Source organism: Cuculus canorus, chromosome 1, assembly GCF_017976375.1.
Source record: "Cuculus canorus isolate bCucCan1 chromosome 1, bCucCan1.pri, whole genome shotgun sequence".
NCBI classification, from domain to species: Eukaryota; Metazoa; Chordata; class Aves; order Cuculiformes; family Cuculidae; genus Cuculus; species Cuculus canorus.
In genome coordinates this window covers 127,226,762-127,247,624 of record NC_071401.1, presented here as the reverse complement: position 1 = coordinate 127,247,624, position 20,863 = coordinate 127,226,762, and the positions used below count along the sequence as shown (strand labels likewise).

The 20,863-nt window shown below is 39.7% G+C and overlaps 1 protein-coding gene across 2 annotated transcripts; it reads right to left on the bottom strand.

Moving 5' to 3' along the window:
• Positions 1-19,291, bottom strand: NUP50 (nucleoporin 50). Of its 2 annotated transcripts, XM_054082772.1 has the most exons (9): positions 19,030-19,291; positions 15,640-15,718; positions 14,396-14,479; positions 12,011-12,206; positions 10,128-10,790; positions 9,050-9,128; positions 7,890-8,008; positions 6,420-6,475; positions 5,614-5,737 (listed from the first exon to the last, which is right to left on the bottom strand). In XM_054082772.1, exons 2-8 carry the CDS (start codon positions 15,706-15,708, stop codon positions 6,468-6,470), a joined length of 1,218 nt encoding a protein of 405 aa, XP_053938747.1. In that variant the 5' UTR covers positions 15,709-15,718; positions 19,030-19,291; the 3' UTR covers positions 5,614-5,737; positions 6,420-6,467. The 2 variants fall into 2 exon arrangements, with proteins under 2 accessions (XP_053938740.1, XP_053938747.1); XM_054082765.1 differs by lacking the exon at positions 6,420-6,475 and having other exon boundaries at positions 1-5,737; positions 19,030-19,290.
• Positions 19,292-20,863: the final 1,572 nt, after the last annotated feature.

Below are 20,863 nucleotides of genomic sequence, written 5' to 3'. Positions count from 1 at the left end.
AACATACGTTCTCTTTACTCGTCTTGTGCAGTCTTTTGTTCTTGGGTGCTGCTCCTCCTGTATTTCATGCAGGTCAGTTACGGATGCTCACACAGGCATATACTGTAACTCATGCAGAGGATTTTAATCCAGTCGTCGTCTGCTGAATATCCAAAGAAGTTTGTTGCTCTTCCCTGCCGAAACTTTAGTTGCCTGTCTAATGACCTTTCTATGAAGGATTTTACCAGAGCAAGCTGTTTACCATGCTTTGAGTCTGAACTCATCCGTTATCATACATAAAGCTGTGTTACTCAAAATTACTTGGCTGCCTGTTGCACTTCACTTTGGCTTTCAGTTTTGTCTTTAGCAGATTGATTACCTGCCTGTTGATGCATCGCCGCCATCATGAGTAAAGTTTACTTGTTGCCTTCACTATTTTTCTTGCTGATGATATGTACTTAGCCTTTAGATTTTAATCGATGTGCGTTTCAGATGAATCAGTTCTGACTTTTCTATGACTTGTTTGCGGTAACCAGTCTGCTGATGAGGGCATTTTCCTGCTGGGTTAGGGAAGGGGCAGGTTTTGGTGAATGCAGAGTGTTGAATTTTCTTAATCTGGATGTTCAGGACTTAGTCTTTTGCACTGTTAGTTTTGCCCCTTCCTGTTGTGCAAGTGGCAAAATCTTCAGTGGTTAGCAAAGCACTATATGTCCTAGACTGCACCAGCCTGAAATGAATAATCATCTTGTTTCTGCTTTTGAGAACTGTTACTTTGCTGTCTTTTATGGCTGCCAAAAGCTAGGGGGACTCCATAAGCAGTGCTGCCTGTCTTTTAAAAAGTATAAGGGAGTAAGATGGGTCCAAAATGTTTTTCAGTTTAGGTAGAAACCTGACTCTATTGATAGCAACTGCATCCTTAAAACTGCAACATTGGCTCTTGGTTCTCCCAATCATTGTAATTGTGGGAGTGATGATGGGGGATGTCAAGATAATTTTTATTAAGCAACAATTGTATCCTCATACAAGAAGTAGCTCCGCTCTGTGGGTATGAACCTCCGGAGCTGTGGAGAGAACTGAAGTAAGGCTAAACAGCATAACAGCACCTAGTAGCGGCAAGTACAGCTGGATGACAGGCACTCACGTGGTCTCAGCAGTCCATGGCGCATTGGAAAGGTTATCTACGCTGTTCATGACAACTGTCTTGATTTTATTCTTTTTTTTATTTGCCAGACTGTCAGAGACCAATGAAGAGAGAAGAATCACTGTGACCTGGCTTTAGCATAGTGCTTTCATTTTAGATTTAGCCTAAGTTCTACATATGCAATCAGGAAAACACAAATTACTTTTGCTCTTAAATCTTTGAGGTGGAGGGATTTTTAGAGGTCAAGCTCTACAGTCACTCTCTTAGCATGCAAGAACTTATTTTTCTTGTAAAAGGCAGCCCTAACTCTTCCCTCCATGCTGATTCAGCTCACTCATCTTCCCAGAAAACATTTTTGCTGAACTGGCTCTTACCAATGTGACAGGTTTCAAAGCTGGTTTGAGGAAGGGGCAGGAGAGGACATTGCTGCTTTTAGCAGCACCAGGGCTGCACGCAGGATTTTCTAGGCAGTTCACCTTCAAAAAACTGATTTGTGGAAGTCTTCTTACTAATTCAGTGTTTTACAGTCAAAGCGGAAGGGATACACATGAGACACTTATCTCCCATTCATTTATTCACATTTTTCATGGATTTTTGTACACTTCCTCAAGGAAAACATTGTTACATGACAAGTTAGGTGAAACTTAAAACATCCACGGAAAAACTCAGAGCAGTTTGAAATCTAACAATTAACAAATCATCACATTCAGCATTTTTGTTGGATTTATACTCATGCCACTTTAAATTGTTTAATGTCAGTTAATTTCTGCACACAGGCACCAGCTACAAAATTTTAGCAAATGCAAATAAGTTAAGGCATCGGAAAGAAAGTCTTTAAGGACATTTTAAATGTTAACAGTGCTGCAAAGGCAGCTGAAGTTCTTAATAGTAAAGCATACATCCTAATTGGTTTACGTTCTACGTGTTCATTTGAACTGCAAATTTAAATTAAACTCTTGCATTCATCAACGAAAAGGGATTACAGGAACACGGTCTTGTGCTCCCAAATAAGATAACCTTAAGTACATTACAACAACTCCCCTGCATATAGCAGTTTAATACTTAAAAATAAAACTCAAACCAACTGTAATAAATCTCCCTTACAGATGATACTGATCATTAAAAGAAGCAGAGATCTTGGTTTTCAGTTGTGGGGAGGTGAGAGATTTCCAAGCAGCTGAAACTTCAAAATTACACAAGGAAGAATGCATGATCTGTAAGACACTCCAACACCTATGTACAGCTGAAATAGTGTTGGCATTAGCTCAGCTTAGGGAGAAAATGTCTATCTTAAACATCAGCTATCTAATATCCAGCTGTTAAATAGATTAAGTATCTACCAAGGTACAGGAATGCTTCACTGAGTTGGAATTCTGATCAAAATTCCTTCCTTGAATAGCATGTGCCACTTTGTTATCAAGGCATTAGTATTTTGATTTCTGTGCCCTCTAACTTTTTTTTTAACTGATTGTAGGCCTTTATGTAGTAATCTCTGGCATTTTACAGTACTTATGTATTTTAATATTTCTTAACTAAAACTGAAGCATCATAAAAAAATAGGTTTTATAACTGAACACCAAGTGGAAAGTGCATGACTGACTTTTCCTGCTTCATAGTCCAGATAATTGCAGAGTCACTATGTATAACACTGATTAATATCTCGAATTTTCAGTAAAATTCTTCCCTATTATTTTAGTGGCAACTTTCCCCTATATAAAATGTTTAAAGTCTTATGTTTATGAATATTTTTTACATTTTCATTAACATGAGATTCCAATTATATACCTTGCCCTAGTTCTACTAATAAATACATACATTGTTAAAGAATTAAGGTGTCTCACCTCAATTAGTCTTTCCTGCAGCTAACAGAAGATATTACTACCTACCATGGGTATCATATGGTTTAATTTTTCCAACACAATTTATCGTTATTCTACCTTTTTTTTCCTTATGCTCTATGCTTGCCCACCCTTGAAAACATGACAGAGGTGCACCAGCCATTAAGCCATTATTCAATTTTCTGTCTTTAAAACTGGGCCAAACACGTGCCTGTAGAACCCCCAGACTGCCTCACTTCGGGGGCAAGTCCTAAGGCTACACAGAAAGTTCAGATTGCCTCTCACTTGTTTAAGTTACTTGGTCCACATTTCAATAGATGGAGAAACAGTTACATATCCACGAGCTTTCAGAAGTAAACACACACAAGTCCAAGACCACTGATGGAATCTGTATGGAGCAGCTCTCCACGTGCGATGCATAACCAATCCACTGGTTGCACCCAGTGCTCTGGTCTATAAAGCATGGAGACGTATGTAAGACACTACAGTCAAACGACAAATGCAAAATTAACTCAGCCCTTGGACATTAAACCTGAACCTGTAATAAACTTCCAAGCATGTTCCACTTTTCCTTCACACACAATTAACACGCAAGCCTTCAGCTTTTGGCCTCAAATTTTGGTATCGGGAAGACTTTCTTTTAAAAAGTATTTGAGGAAAGCAATGTCACTTACTTTTAATAGTTAAGTACTGAGCCAGATTAAAAAAAAAAAAAAAAACCACAAAACAAAAACCCCAACAAAACAACCAAACCAAAAAGGCACTAATTTTATATTTGAAATAATATTTGAAACCAAATCTAAGCTTGCTTTATATTTGAGTATTAAAAATGCAATTCCTGTGACCTCAGTGTAGCTGAAATTTGAGCAAAGGCCTTTGTTTCTCAACTTTGGTTGAGAGGGCTCTAGATTCTGTCGAGTTTTGGTTGTTGGGGGGAAGGCCATAACCTAAATTGTGCAATGAATGAGGTCTGAAGGCAGCCATTTGTCCCCCCACAGGGAGCTGTGAGGAGCAGGCAAGATGTGCTGCATCTAATCAAACAGTGCTACTACTTTTTCCTCACCCAGAGGATGCCGCTATTGTGAATTTCTAAGTGCCTGTGAGAAATGCATCATACTGTTTTTTTGGTTTTTTGTTTTTTTTTTTTTAAAAAGAGAACAGGATCTTTTTTCCTCTGTGCCACATTAGCTAGGGGCAGGTTGGCATGTTTCTTCCCTCACCCCGGAGGTGGTCGGTGTGACAGAGCAGAGAACAGTTAGCAGTCCAAGTTAATATTAGCATCTAGCTTATAGATAGTTTCCAGAGCCAGAAGTGAAACTGAAAAAAACACACTTATTAGGGAAGGAATTTCCAGCAAATGAGATTTGAAAGAGAAAAGGATTAAATAACCAAACGGGGCTTGATAAAATTGAGACGGAAACTGAGAACAGAATGTTTTTCTGATATGTGAACTATTGCCATGTGGTTAAACACAGCTGAAAACTAATTTATAGATTAACCCAGTATCCCCCACTTGCAACAGAAAGCTTATCCCAAAGCTGCAAACTCCTGCTTTACTTAATGTAACACAGTGAAGTGTTGTAGTTTTAACACATGGGAAAAATAACTACCAACACACATTTATGCGTGTATTCTTGGTAATGGCCAGAGGCAATACAAAGATCTATAAAAATCCTGAAATATGTTTGTGAAAAGAGCTATCTTCAGCAAAGAACCAATAGCAAGAGCAAGCGCAACATTTACAACTCTGTCTCTGCTGGGTTTCAGTTTTAGCCCATGGAACAAAGGGAAGAATACCTCAGAGGGACCATAATGGAAGTGCAACCTTTTGCCTCTGACTTGTCAGAAGTCAGCAAATGCCAGCTGTGGTTGTGGCCCACGATAAAAGTCTTCCAGTTGTCTGCTTGTACTATTGCACATCATTAGCTTGTTGCTACAGTAAGAACAGAACTGACAGTTCTTCTCTAGGAAACACTACTGTCAACAAGACTACGCAAGCAAATTTTCTTTTAAATACCTGGAGATGTCCCAAAAGCACATCAGTCTGTTAAGCATTAAAACACAGTACTATATATATTATTGTTGTTGGGGTACTTCGTTATCACCAAGCTGAAAAATTTAGTCTTGCTAGAATATGAAAGACCAATTAAAAATCTGGAGTCTAGAAAGAGTTTCAACAGCTAAACTTCAACATCCTCCCTTCTCAAAACAGGAGGTTGTTGCATTGCACTGCAGTCTGTGAGGAAGCTCTGGTACCACACTTTTGTACTCTGATTTCTGTTCATTTAGTCAAAAAGACCAGTGTTAAAAACATATGCTTTAAATTAAATTAATGTGCTTTATCCAGAAGAGGTCCTGCATTTAGACATTATAAAATGAGGGAGCACAGTCCAACACTTGTGTTCTGTTAAAGCTTTTATTTGCTAGCTTAGCTTCTCCTCACAGAATTTTTCCAGAATTCCTATAACAGTTCTTAATATCAGAGTAAAGAGTTAAGTGTTCAAGTGAAGTTATGGAAGAAAAGTAGAGCAGCAGCAGTTTGGCAATAATTCCTCAAATCACTGACTGCAACTTATTTAAGCCTCCTTTTTCTCCAGTAAGATTTTGTGCAACTCATCTGCATCCTCACTTGTTTTCACCCTTATTAACATAGTGACAGGAACAGATGGATTCTTCTCATCTATTGGTGGATTAGGAACACAAACTATAAGAACGTTGTTTTTTCCGGTTCTTGTGCACGGCATCTTGGGAGGAATTAGAACATTCAACAGTATGTTTCCTGCATATGAGGAGGAAAAAAAAATTACAGTTAGCAATTGCTCAGCTTTTACTGCAATACAGATGTTAGTATACATACTAAATAGGGATTTAAGTTTGTGTTTGGAAGGAAGGCAATTTACAAATGTCATCTATGCTTATTCTTCCCTAAGCATCTGCTCATAGCCACTGTTCTCAAAGATTTCTTTCCTCATTAGGAATGATGAAATCTCTGCATACACTGTGTCCTTCCTTTTTTAAAGGGAGGAGCCTGAAGAACATCAAATTATAGTAGGGACACACGAGAAAAACAGCAAATGAGGAATCCAGTCACAACACTTAGTTTAAGCTTATGCAAGTTACTCATTCTGACCATCAAGCAGAGTTCAGAAGCAGAAGCAAAAAGTTAGCTTTAACACGCATACAGACATGTTAATCTAAATTGGGCAAACTATGATAGAATAAGTACTTTGTATCCTCAAATTGTACAAGACATCTGATGTAGTCTATCACTGGGTTACTAAAACCAGCTCTATGTCAACTTGTTAAATTATGTAGTGAGTTTGAGAGCTTCAGTATTAGTGGTCTATTAAAACAATTGCAAACAAACTCAAATCTGCTTCCACGGAAGATGCACACATTTTGTAAACCTGGTAAATAGTTCACAACACGGTAGTAGTGTTTAGGGAAAAGTCAGTCTTCACCTTCCTTTCCAGTTCAGTTTTTCAACACAGTGAGATTTTAGGAAAGGATTATAGCACTGTGTGAAGATAGCAAAAAGGAAAGCGTGCATCACTATGACTGCAGCAGCTTCTAGAAACCAATGCTTGGAAAGTCCAAGCAGACATATCTTAGTGTATGAGCTGAAGAAAAAGGAAAGATTTCCTAATACATCACCTCAGACGAAGGTAGAAGGAATGTAAATCAACATCATGAAAATTAGCATCAGGCTGAGTAAAAATTAAGACGTGTTAAAGAGTAGGTAACTTGGAGAAATCAAGTATTCATCTGCTCTATTCAACACACTCCACATCCCAAGGAAATGCTGAAAGCCCTGACAACTCTGCCATGCAGTTCTACTGCTAAGACCTGCCCTTTATTTGGCAAATCAGGTCTCTGCTGAAAGACAGTGATTTAGAAGTGACCTAACACAGGAATCCAAATCTCACCAGGTATTTGAAAACTATCCCTAAAGGCCTGCAGAGACTTCATGGAGACTTGCTGTCTGTGCATTATAAATTGGAACCGAGGTGAGATTTACCAATGGCCTACAGTGCGGCATGGCTTTAGCCCTCAGGCCTGCTGTAAGCATAATATTTGTTCTATTTTATAGAAGTTGTAAAGTGTATGTGAACCCCACATGCAAGTTTTGGTACGAAAGTGTAGCAAAGTTGCTCAACAGTGAGTATCAAAATGTTGATTTGCACAGGTTGAGTGTGTAAATACTCTGCAGCCAGAACATTACTCTAAAAACTAATACACTGCGTCCCCCTGATTTCTAAAAGCAAAGAAATGGCTGGGACTTTTTAATTATTAGGCGCACATGTTAAGATTCTTGCCAGAAGATATTCTGAAGAATTATCACACTACAGGTTACTCTAATTCTGTGGAGTCAAAACCTCCCGTTTGTGATCCAATCGACGTTAGCTAACAGACAGTTCAACGGTTGGATATGAATTTTAAGAGTGATGCGTATAGCAAAATCCTGCATGCCTGACCTGTATAAACGTTCCCCTTTATCCCCAAGTAAAATGAATGTCTGCCCATGTGAGCAACTATTTACCTATTCAGGATGAACTACAGACAAGTGGTGGCTGGCCTGTACCTCAGCACATTTTTTGTCATCACACCTAACACATGAATACTTCTGTGTGGATCTTAAGCCACTTCAAAGCCACTGAGCAAGTCAGGGGATTGGGGCAAGCCATTACAAAAATGTGGTGGGAGGGAATACCTAAATATACACCATAACCTTTTACTTCCTTGCACTGCTTCATGTGCACTATTTCGTAATACCCATTAGAGGCATCCAGTTGCTTATTTATGCTTGACATTATTAGACCTTAGAAATGTTTTCACTAATTGTGTCTGTTATGCTGTCTAAAAAAAAAACCATCCTAATGCTTATCAAGGAATTTCACATCAAGACTCGCCACTAGAAGAAATTTACTTACCTAAATTGGTATCCGCTCGGACTAGGAGCTGAGTTTTTTCATTTCCTGCTGGTTTTAAATGTAACGTTCCTACACCTTTCTCTTTAAACTCATTATCTTTTTTGTAGAACAGTTTGCACCTGTGCAGAAAAAAAATCCAAACTTGTTTGTCCAGATATGTAGATATTAAATATAAATATATTTCCCAAATACACACACATATATGTGTATATATCTGACTCACAGTAAGCCAAGTTTAACAATAATCATAAGTTAACATGCTGCAAATAGCATGAATACTAGTCTTCTTGACCTTGTCTCATGTGCTAACAGACAGCACTTCCAGTTCAAAAAGACAAAGTTAATTATTTTTTTCAGTATCGTAATTACAAACTTGCTACGTTTCGTGAAAAGTAAAATGCACAGCAACCTGTACTCTGGGTCTATAAGGAATAATAAATGTAATCTACTGTTCAAAAACACTAATTACAAAACCATAAGAACTTGCTGTATTATTCTGAAATTGTAAGAGGACTGTTATGTATAATTTAAAAACATTTTTAAGTGAAGCTCTAAGAAACCTAATGCCATTCTTCATGGATTAGCATGTACCTTCTCTCAGATATAGCAAATGAGTTTTTGTATAAGGACAAATTCTGTGCTCAGCATTAAGCAGACATGCAATTACTTGGACTACTGAACATGCTTTGAAAAACTGCTTCTAGTAAAGCTACGCTCATTTTGAACTTAAAAGAACGACTTGTTCACTCCTTCGTATAACAATCAGCATTTTGCAACTGAAGCATCTTATTTTAGGCTATGCAAGTAGCTGAGCACCTGGCTGATCTTTCAGAAGTACAGTATGTTATTTCTGTGGCACAACCCTACCACTTCAACTTACAAAACCTGATGAAGGCAAAAACATCTTCATTTGTTAAAAAACCGATGACAAGCAGAACGCAAACTAGCTATCAGTTACACGTTCTTGTCTACAATTTAACTTTTTTACAAGTGGAACTTCATATTCCTTATGGCGTCCTAACAAGTTTTATTAACTAGGAAGTGAAGAACACGTATGTCATTAATTACATACTGCAGTGGTGAACAAGAGCAATATGCAGGTATGAATTTTATTCTCAAGGTTGTAATTCGATTCACTATTCCAAGTTAAAGTCACTTACTTCTTTGAGTAGAAAGCATCATCCTCTTTTATTTCATTAACAATGACTTTTGGTGGCTCTTCTTCCTCCTCTTCTCCTCCTTTAAATAAAAAGTTTTAATGCAATCCATATGTTAATGTGACCATATAATGTGGAAGGTATTTTTAGCGTTGTATTAGAACTAGCTTATGCATGCTATATTTGACATATCCATGTGTAGCCTGTCAACAACTGCCAAAATACATTTAAATCAACGTGGGCTCTGAAGCAGCTACAGAAAGTCTTTCTTTTCACTCAGCCACACCCCTCAAGCAACTCTATGCTTACCTTCAATTGAAAAGGGATGAAAATACCAAACCAAACATGCGCAATCAAAATCAGAAAGTACAAAGCTTAACAAGTCAAACTTAAGCCAAACCCTTCTGTCAAGGAAGAAACAGTGGCAACATTTCAAAGAATATTCTCCACAGACAGGCCCAAGTGAAGCACAATAAATAAAAACAGCTAAGCTGAATTTGGAGGAAAGGTAATCAGTAGCAGGAACAACAGCCAAGAGACAGTGGTAGGATTATGCCTTTCCAGTCCCTCAACTGCTAGGATTTCTATCAGTTTACTGTACCCAGCTGAGCTAAACAGCAGAGTAAAACTGTCAGGTAATATGCATCTTCATTGGCCTGACAGACTTCTAAGAAAAATGTATAAAATTGTTCCGTATCTTAAGCATTTTACTGAGGATTCTCTTGATAAGCCTACTGGGGAAAGCAGCAGGATTGCAGTGTCCTGCAGGCTCAAAGATGAAAGTATTGGTTGATTTAAATTTCATCGTTTCAAGTCTTGTATTCAGCCAAAGAATTACATTCTATTACAGAAAGTATAAAACTGATAGAAATACATAGGTTTTGATAACCATATACTTTTAGTGTTATTTAAGCAGTATGCAACACTGATATTTCCAGATTAGTGGAACAGTTCTGCAGCTTTTAAATTCAAAAAAAATTATGACCAAATTCAACTTAGTATTATTTCATCTTTGCAGTATTCTTAAATCACATACACTGACAGCTTAGCATTAAGAATCACCACTTTAAATAGAATTTACCTTTATCATCATTATGGCCACTTTCTGTCTGAGCTTCCAATACATTGGTGGACACTGCAGGGACAGACTTAGCCTGGTTTGCATCTTTTCCAAACAAACCTGAATTCCCAGGAGAAAATGAGAAACTACTAAGTGTTCCTGAACCAAGGGAACCCAAAACAGAACTGTCAACACTTTTGCCAAAATTAAATGAGACGGTTGATGTAGCTACTAATGATGGGTCTTTTTTTTCTGATGCAGCTTCAGGTTTTTTGTCCGAGGCATCCTCAGTTTTGTTGTTAAACAAAAATGTTGATCCTTGCTGTATCTTTGAATTCCCAAATGTAGAAACATTAGACTGAGAGGCAGGTGTTTTGTTACTTTCGTTTTCAGAGCCGCTGTCACTACTGCTTCCGTGTTGCTGTTCAATATTTGCTAAGTACTTCTCATAGTCTATAAAGATGGGTGTCAGGTCACACAGTGGGTTTGCGTTTACATGCTTAGCTATCCAGTCACGCACAGAACAGTTTAAAGCTGCTAACTGTTTGTGGTAAGCACTAGAGCTACAAACTTTACTCTGAGCATAGCCAGATGAGGATGGTTGACTGCCACCATTAGCTTTTGGGCTTGCAACCTTTTTCTCAGTAAATGTAGTAGCAGTAGGACCATTTGACATTGTGGATCCTGCAAGGAGAAAAACGTAGTTTAGAATACTTTTTGCCCCCAAAAAACAGAGCTATAAAAACCCAAATACTTTCAATACTGCTTTATCAAATCACTCATTCCTGTTTAGTTACTTGTCTTGTATCACAGCACTGTGGTACAGGTAAACAGACAATGCTGTGAAATAGACCTAAGCTTGCTAAGTTTACAAAAGTCAGTTGGTTCAGGGACAGACAAAGCAGATGGAGCACACAGCTGTATAAAAAAAAAATCCAAAGAAATTGTCCAGAAGAACATTAAAAGAAATAAGGTTTTGTATTTCACTGAAACCTCAAAAATTTTAATTCAAGCTTTACCAAGCTGTAACAGTTATTAAAACAAGATATTCAGTCATCTCTCGCTACTTGTTTTTGAAAAAATTCTTAATGCAGTAGCCCATGATGTTGCACATTTTTTAGTGGTATCTGTATAAAAAACACAATAAGGAAATTAAGAAAATACTCATTAAATGTAAGTGTCTCCTAAATTAGTTAAGTTCATTGAGACCTAAGTTACTATAAACGTCAAACTCCACCACTTCTATTCAGTGGCATTTCTACATCTCCAACACAAAGAGGTAGAACTAATTCTTTAGGGATTACCAAAGCATGAGACTAGAGTTAGATTTGCCAATATTTCAAGTGCCTTAAAATGTAGGTATAAATGTAACAGATAAGACTCTAGTAAGACTGTTTGTAATATAAGATATACAGGGAAAAAAGGTTAAGACTTTAGCTATACAGAACTACAAAAAACATAGAAATAAGACAAAAAAAACCACACACAACCTGCAGTACTACTACATGGAAATTTCCCAATAGTGTTTTTTTATTTATTAAGTTCAGATAACTGGGACAATTATTAAAATGGAACACGTTATCAGCTGTCTTATAATATTCAAAGAGTATCTTATGCTAATGTCTTCCATTTACATTTGTGCCTATAAAGCTTTTGCCTCCACTATTACATCAAATATGAATTTAGTTTCTACTTCTTAAAACTATATGCATGTGATAATTTGTCCTTCCAGCAGTCCAAAATATGTTTTAAGAAAAAAAAATTCTTACTAAGAGGAATACAAATCTTAAAACTTTAAAACAAAACCACAGGGTTGTTTTAATTTCTTTTTTCACTATTAAATTAGTCTTACAGATTTTATGGCTGAATTTGTTGATAAATATGTATGCTGATTTTAAACTTACCAAATGGTGATGGTGTTTCGGAGGTGGTCTTCAAACTGCTGAAAGAAGGAGTGCTACAGACACTACTGCTTCCATTAGACAACCCTTCTAAAGGCTTTATTCCTGCACCATTACCAAATCCGCTAAAGCCACCTCCTCCTTTTCCAGAAGGCAATATAAAACCTTTAAACCCCTTAAAGGCTCCTCCACTTTCAGACTGGGGAGAGGGGAAAAAAAAAATTAAAAAAAAATTACAATCAGTTACATACATCTCCTCCACACAAATCCTATCCCCACTTCATATTACATACCCTGGTTCACTGTGCCACTTCATGCACTATTCTAAGTCATCTACGTAAACAAAGTTAATAGCTTCCTTATGACACATACTGCTACTATTTTTAAAGACCAGGAATTTGGTATGAAAATAAAGTACATCTAGGAAGTGGATACATAATAGTTGTTTAGAGCAGCAGATGTGTTTGACCACCTACTTAGACATTCATAGCATCTTGCTTTCTTCGCATAACTACAGAGCAATGTATTATCGTAGGCTTATTTCCAGCAACTTCTAGCACTTTCAACCACAATTACAGTCCAACACTTCAAGTTGCTCACCAAAACAGCATAGTTTGTAGGCACCTATGTAACATTCAAGTGATTCACCCAGAATATTGCAATGTGACTGATGTGGGAAGCAAAGATACACTGTAATTGATAATACAATAACATATGCTTTCTACATCCTTTTCTACCTAGTTCTGAACACTACCTTTGCAACAATATTACTTTATGGTATAGTTTTACATGTTTTTAGAAGATATAGTGTGATTAGCGCATAAATAGGCACTGCTCCTTTTAGGTACTACATATAATGTCTTTGGAGGTAAGGAGCATTTATTACTGGAAGTGGACTTTCAATGTCTCTGGACAGCAAATAGATGAAAATTGCTTCTGAGTTTCACCTGCTTTTGCCACTGAAGAAACAGCAAAACTTTACAATTTTGGGTTCTATTCCAGTATCTGACCTTATGGATATGGGCTCTTTGTGTTCTACCTTTTCCAGTGCATTCCTCTGTTTCTCATTTCTAGATAGCTCTCTTTATTCTCTCTTTGATCTGTCCTACCTACTTCTCTCTCTGGACACTAAAGTTAAACTGCAAGCCTTTTTTATTTTTCTTTTTTTTTTTTTTACAGCATTCTGCTTGCTCCATTTGGGAACATAATATATTCCACACTTGTCTTCTGTAAACATTTCACAGCCTCAGCTGTCCTGCCATCTCTTCTGCTCTTTAGACTTTGCCCAGCCTACCCTAGCTCTTCGTCCAGCTTTGATCTCTTAACAGCTGACTGCCACCCTCCTCTGACTATTTCTCCTACAATCCTCTGGTCCACTTTCTCAGCCAGTTCTTTTTTTCCTATTACATTTGCCCCTGAATCCCTCCTGCTTAAGTTGTAGTTTACTTCTTGCATCACTTCTTCCCTGTACAATCCCTTAATTAACTGCATCCTCTACTACATTTGTGGCTAAAACTACTGTAGGTAAAAGTGGGATGAGAACTTTCTCATTAACATTGCTTAGACAGCAGAAGAAAAATCAAAAGCACAGGCAAAAACTATCTAGCCCCTAAACATACCTAGTCCCATTCAATCTGAAAGCAATTTGAGTGATATACAAAGTTTCTGTCCTATTTCTAGCAAGGCATGTGCCCTGCTGAAAGAATGTTGCCTAGAAAGATATGTATGACAAAGTATCTGTCAAGGATTTTTCAAAGAACTACAATTTGCTTGGACTTGGTTAATGCTTTCACAGGGACCAAACCTGTAACAAAGGTTAACTTCCTTTTGATTTTCAATTTGTTATTGCAAAGAGTAGGTGGCACTAAAGTTCTTCACAGGCGAAAAAGGAAAAAAAAAAAAAAAAAAAAAAAAGAAGTAGCAGCATTCTTAACAAGAGACAATGTTTTTCATTCTCAGAACAGCTTAGTGTTTTGGCTTTTGCTTTTTTAGCCTCTGAGACATTCCCCAGCCCTCCAGTGTGGATAACTAGTATCTTTTGATTGCCAGGCTTCCATCTCTGCAACCAATTAAACTGGAGTGGTTCAAATGCTATTTTATCCATCTGTAGATGACATCTTGTCTGAAACTCTTTGCATTTATACTTCAAAAATACACATATCTTCCTCCAGTCAATACTAGTATTACCCATTTTTCATTCTAGCCTTATTCTTGCTATGGAACAGTAAGCAAACATTAATTTGCATGTATGAGCTGACTAGTTGCATATACCTTCTACACAATAGCTTTATATAGTATTATTACAAGCCCAAATAAGTAAAAATCTTGGCACAGATGTCATATTTTGCAACCGAGTCAAACTACGACACTTAAAAGTTCAGTGATTACCTCTGATCCAACATTTCGGCGCTTTGCTTTTTTAATAGCTCTGTTCTTCAGGACTTCTTCGCTAGCTACTGAGAATGTTCCTACCTGTAAAAAGAAGTTATGGGATCATTAATGATAATCTTGGAATGCATGAAGTCATCACAGTCTGAAGAAATGGCCAAGATCAGCTTTTAAATACAATTGTAACACTGCTCCCTAACAAATAAGGGAAGAAGTAAAAGAAAAAAAATCCAGAAAATAGAGTACTTATTAGCTTGCCAGCTACTTGGACTTTAGTTGGTAACTTCAAACCTCTGTCTCTCCTGTTCTACATTACATTTCTCTTCATGTAATCTCTATTTTATTATGAGAAGTAATTCAGCTTTTTTTTTTTTTCCTAAACAAAACCATACTATATCTTCACTGAAGGTAAGCTGTCAGTATTGCACTGTTAGAAACTATGTTCAGTTTGGAGAAGACATGTTGAGATGCATGCTGTAAATCAAATCTCATGCAGTCTGCTTTAGTTCAAGTATTAGCAAAGGCAGATAATGTCTAATTACTACCCTGTAATAAATGAGGAAAATTACATTTCCTTATATTCAAATTTCTGGAAGAGTACTGTCAGTTTTCCTTCTTACAATTTGTAGGCCTAGACATTAAATACTTTTAGTAGCACAGAAGCTAGCACATCTTTTTAGACATAACACATGAGCCATAAGTTAATGTGAGACACTGAACATGAAAACCTCTTTTTACAATCAGATGAAACATATTATTTGATTGAGTGCTTAATTCCTCTAGGCATGTAGGGACATTCAGCCAAGCCCTCCAAATTAATTTCAGAAATATGTTAACTATTACTGACCTTTAAAAAAAAAAAAAAAACAAAAAGACAAGAGACACAAAGAAAATTTATCTCAAGAAACCAAAACCACTTTTCTTGTGAACTCAACAATGCCCATCACACACATGAAGAGTTCAAAAGCATTATGCATTTAACAAGCCCAGGTTTCCCTTTAGAAACGTAAAGTTGGTTTGCTCTGAGCTGCTGGTGTCATTTTAACTGTTGAAAGCTGCTTTGCCATATAATCCACATTATATTGGAAGCTTTATTATAAAAAAACAAACTCTTACATAAAATTATCTTTAATAACTACACTTTTAATGAATTTTACTGTAGATTTCACGCAAAAGATAAACAGCACACGTAAATAACTACCCTACTACCTGCAGCAGTAGGGGTTATCTAATTTTTATCTTACCTCCTCAGCTTCATCCTCCTGATCCCAGTTTCTGTCAGTCAGTTCCTTCTCTGCAATTCTCTTTGCCATTTTTGCACACCTGTGTGGAATAAAATTGAATAGAATCAATTGCACAGAAATTAAAATTCTAAGTAACAGTAATCTTCAATTTGTATTACTAGAACAAATACTGGGAATCAGAGTTAATATAGAAGTAGGTCAAAACTGGAATGACAGTTGAAAACCAAGGGTTTCCAGCAACTGGCTACAAAAATCATCAGCGCTTGAGACTAAAGTTGTGGTTATAAGCCACATTTTATCTTAAAGTTAAGCAACAACAGAAACACGCAGTTCAATTATGGGATATATTTTCTTTAGCAGCAATGCTGGCTAGAGAAAATTCTTTTAGTCTCATAACCCATATGCCTTATCACCACTTACACTGAAGGTTTGCAAAAACCCAGAAATACGGAAAAAAGATCTGGTTAAAACGTTCCATATTCCACTCTGCCTTGCCTCAAGACACCCACGTAAGCAGCAAGAGAAAAGTAAGTTGCTTGATAGCATCTGAAATAAATACCAACAAGAACCTGCTGAAGCAACTGGACAGAAAACTTGGAAAAGAAGGAAGACAATGTTCTAATACAAAAAACAGTATTGGTAGAATATTACTAATTAGAAATCGAAAAATCTATTACAAATAAATTGGATTATTGTTCTTCCAGAGGACACATGAAGTTTACAATGGAGTTTAGAGCAATAACTGTATGCAGCCAATCACCTACTTACTAGTTATCTCTACATTGTAAAGGAAAATCAGCTTTGGAGAAGGAATGTATATAACAGTTCTGACTTCCATTTGACTAAAGTATGACTTATCAGCTGTGTACAAAAAAATGAATGAATCCAGCTATGATATTTTGTATCTGGAAATACCTGGCAAGCAATCACTTCACTCAAATTTTATATGAAAAAAATGGTTTTTTACTAACTGTATCATCTGACACTAAATATGAAAACTTGTCAAAGAAAGATGTAGTTCTGTAGCAATTTAAGTCTTAAGCAGGCACAGAATTAAAACTCTTCAAAAAAACACTCTTATGTTTGTGATTAAGACCTGGCCAGATTAAAAAAAAAATTCCACAGATAACTGAATTTCAGAGCTGACAATGATAATAATACATGGTTACAGAACATCTTGCTTAGCTAATGAAACATTTTTATACAGAATAGTAGATGCAGCTGCCTAGCAGTCTTACAGAGGTCACATGTAAAAGCCACAAATATTGGTCCGACACACCTCACAAATAAAGTTAAGTTATTAAGACCTTTTGGAAATACAGTGACAAAAACAGGTTTGTGTAAACACTTGAAAATATCCAAATGCACATAATCTTCAAAATAGACATCCTACCAAGCCTAGTTTCTGCAGACCAGGGAACTATTTGCATCTAACCCACTGGAAGAAAAAAAAAATACTTATTTTAATGTCATATTTCCTTTCCAGTCCAGTTTCCCACAAGAGTATACAAAACACTTGTGACCAGAGGAAGACAAGATTGCATCCCTTTGGCAACAGCCTCAAAGGGCTAGTAAAACCTAGAATTACACCATCAAATTCCACAGAAGACCAAATTACCACTCTTAACCTAGCCACTGAAGCGTGACAAGCACATTCCACTAGAAAGCCTGTTTGCCACTAATAGAAGAGTGGTAAACCTGTTGGCCCTGGTTCCAGGTTCTTGGCACCTACCTGTGTCTACAACAATTTCTCTACATCAGTGCTGAAAACAGGAGGAGCAAACAGAACCTTTAACAAGTTTTCTAGCCCATGAAACAAGCAGCAAAACAAAACTACCTCCACATGTTATTCACAGCCCTCAAGACGATTTAGGAGCAAATGTTCTCAATGGGAGTATTTTGAGAAATAGCTCTTTTTATTAAAAAAAAAAGTCAAAAAACCAACAAAATGCAGATATTTTGTTTAACTACGCAAATCCAGAGAGGCCTGCACAAGCTGGAGAAGCGGGCCTGTGCGAAACTCATAAGGTTCAACAAGGCCAAGTGCAAGGTCCTACATCTGGGTCAGGCAACCCACGTTTCAATACAGGATGGGGGATGATGTGATTGAGAGCAGCCCTGCAGAGAAAAGACTTGGAGGTGCTGGTCAATGAGAAGCTTGACATAATCGGCAGCGCTCGCAGCCCAGAAGGCCAAAAGTGTGGGGTGCATCAAAAGAAGCGTGGCCAGCAGGTCAAGGGAGGTAATTCTCCCCCTCTATTCTGCTCTTGTGAGACCTCATCTGGAGGACTGTGTCCAGTTCTGGAATCGCCAACATAAGGAGGATATGGAGCTGTTGGAATGGATCCAGAGGAGGGCTACAGAGATGATCAAAGGGCTGGAGCACCTCCCCTACAAGGAGGGCGTGAGACAGCTGGGGTCGTTCAGCCTGGAGGAGAAAAGGCTCAGAGAAGACCTTATAGCAACCTTCCAGTACATAAGGGCCTACAAGAAAGCCGGGGAGGGACTGTTTAAAAGGACTGTTTACTAGAGTCAATGGGTATAAACTGGAGAAGGGCAGATTTAGACTAGACACAAGGAGGAATTTCTTCCCCAAGAGAGTGGTGAGGCACTGGCACAGGTTGCCCAGGGAAGTTGTGGCTGCCCCATCCCTGGAGGTGTTCAAGGCCAGGTTGGATCACCTATCAGCCACTAAACTTCGGCTGGACCACCCCACCTCAAACTGAGCCGCAGGAGTCGCCACTGTATTACATCCAACTCGCGTCACATCATCACCGCGTGGCACGGTGACGCAACCCAGCGCTCCCGGGTTCTGCCAGGAGGCAGGGGAGCCCCTCCGGGATCCCGGGGTGGGGAAGGAGGGGCGAGAGAGGCAGCAGAGCCCTGCGGTATCCCGGGATGCGCAGCGGCTGACCCAGCTTCTCCTTTCCCGAGGCGCCCTTCAGTGTCGGCTCTTTCGGTTTCACGCACAAAGCCTCGCTTCCTTCCCTCCTTCCTAAAGGCCTCTCCGTTAACATCCCAAATCCCTTCCTCCCACCCCTAGAAAGCGGCTTCGCGCTTCTTAAAAACAACTTGGATGTGGTTTTGCTCCCCAACCCCCCCCCTCCCCCAACAAACGCCACTGCAGGCGGGTTGGAAGGGATCTTAAAGCCATCCAGTTCCACACACTCCCCGCCATTGGCAGGGACACCTCAAGCCGGATCAGGCTGCCCAAGGCCCATCCAACCTGGCCACGCGTTTCCTTCAGGGAAGGCGACACCGGCTGGGCCTGCAGGGAGGCACAAGGACCGCCTGGGGAGCCCCAAGAGCCACCGTATCCTCCTGCTCCACCCTCCCACTCCCCCCCACCCAATGGCGCGGAGGTGGGGAAGGAGGGAGCGAGGCACTCACCGGCGGGGCCGGGGCTGCGGAATCCGGTGTCTGAGGCCGCCCGCGCGCGGAGCCCGCTCAGCATCGCCCGGTCCCACAGCGACGACCGGGCGCCGCTTATCCCGCCGCCGCGCGGGAAAGCGTAGAAGGAATCGCTTTAAAAACAAAATAAAAACCCACAACAAAACAAGATCTGGGGAGAGCGAGCAGAGAAGGAGAAGCCGCGGCTGCCGGTGTCGTCGCCGCCGTTGCGCATGCGCGTCCGCGCGAGCCCGGGGCCGCCGCAGGGGGCGAATGGGCGGGGCCGGCGAATGGGGTTGGGCGCGCGGGAGGTCACGCGGCCGTCGCTACCGCCCCAACGGGAGGGGGTTCCGCCCCGAGGCCAACGGCTGGCCGCGCGCCGTTCGAATCGTGGTCACGTGGGACGGGCTCCTGCTCGTCCTCCCGCTCGTATCGCCCCCTGCCCTGTAAATCAGGCTGCTCAAAGCCTCACCCAGCCTGGCCCGGAACACCTCCAGGGATGGGGCAGCTAGAGAAGTGGGCCTGTGCGAACCTCATGAGGTTTAACAAGGCCAAGTGTAAGGACCTACACCTGGGTTGGGGAAATTCACGGTTTCAATATAGGATGGGGGATGGTGTGATTGAGAGCTGCCCTGCAGAGAAGGACTTGGAGGTGCTGGTCGATGAGAAGCTCAACATGAGCTGCCAATGTATGCTTGCAGCCCAGAAGGCCAACTGTATCCTGGAGTGCGTCAAAAGTAGTGAGGGCACGGGAGGTGATTCTGTCCCTCTATTCCTCTCTTGTGAGATCTCATCTGGAGTATTGTGTCCAGTTCTGAAATCCTCAATATAAGAAGGAGCTGGAGCTGTTGGAACGGGTCCAGAGGAGGGGTTCAAGGATGTCCAGAGGGCTGGAGCACCTTCCATGTGAGGACAGGCTGAGGGAGTTGGGCTTGTTCAGCCTGGAGAAGAGAAGGCTCTGAGGAGACCTTATAGCAATGTTTCAGTACCTGAAGGGGCTACAGGAAAGCTGGGGAGGGGCTGTTTACAAAGACTTGCAGTGATGGTACTACGGGCAATGGGTATAAACTGGAGAGGGGCAGATTTAGATTAGACATGAGGAATTTCTTCCCAAAGGGAGTGGTGAGGCACTGGAACAAGTTGCCCAGAGAAGCTGTGGCTGCCCCATCCCTGAAGGTGTTCAAGGCCAAGTTGGATGGGGCCTTGGGCAGCCTGATCTAGTAGGAGGTGCCCCTGCCCAAGGCAGGGGGGTTGGAACTGGATGATTTCTGAGGTCCCTTCCAACCCAAACCATTCTGTGGTTCTATGATTCTATGGACATTCTGTCAGACTTCCAAAAAATACAGTTACTGGGATGAACTGAACTCTACTTTAGCTGAAATAAAAAATAGTCCACTTTTTGTAATAGTGATCTTGTATCACTGGCCCCAGCTCTCTGCTTGACCTTGCATTTGAGGTAGGGAGAGACAGCAAACAGGGGTGATTGTAGAAAAAGACACAACTGTTCAGCACAAATCATACTTCACCCATTATCATTTCTGAAAAAATGAACAGTGTCTGGAAAAACACTTTGAAAAAAAATGCTATTAAAAACATGCTCTCAGAGGGACATTATGCCTAACTTTCAGAAAATACAGTTTCTTGGATGAAAACTTTACTTCAGCTTGAATGAAAAATATCCCACTTTTTGTAATAGTAGCTGCTTTTTGTATTGATGCCAGCAAATAAAACTCTCTAAGACTTGTTTTGGAGTTTAAGAAAGCAAGCACCCTTTATCAGGCCTGGGCAACACAAGGGAGTGATCTCCATCAATCATGTGCAGCGAGACAAGAGC

Excerpts from the sequence above, each read along its gene's own strand:
- NUP50 (XM_054082765.1), bottom strand. The coding sequence starts at position 15,708 with ATGGCAAAGAGAATTGCAGAGAAGGAACTGACTGACAGAAACTGGGAT. Across the intron at positions 14,480-15,639 it reads AGGAGGATGAAGCTGAGGAG|GTAGGAACATTCTCAGTAGC; the intron begins GTAAGATAAAAA and ends TTCTTTTTACAG. Across the intron at positions 5,738-7,889 it reads CCGAGCGGATACCAATTTAG|GAAACATACTGTTGAATGTT; the intron begins GTAAGTAAATTT and ends CCTCATATGCAG.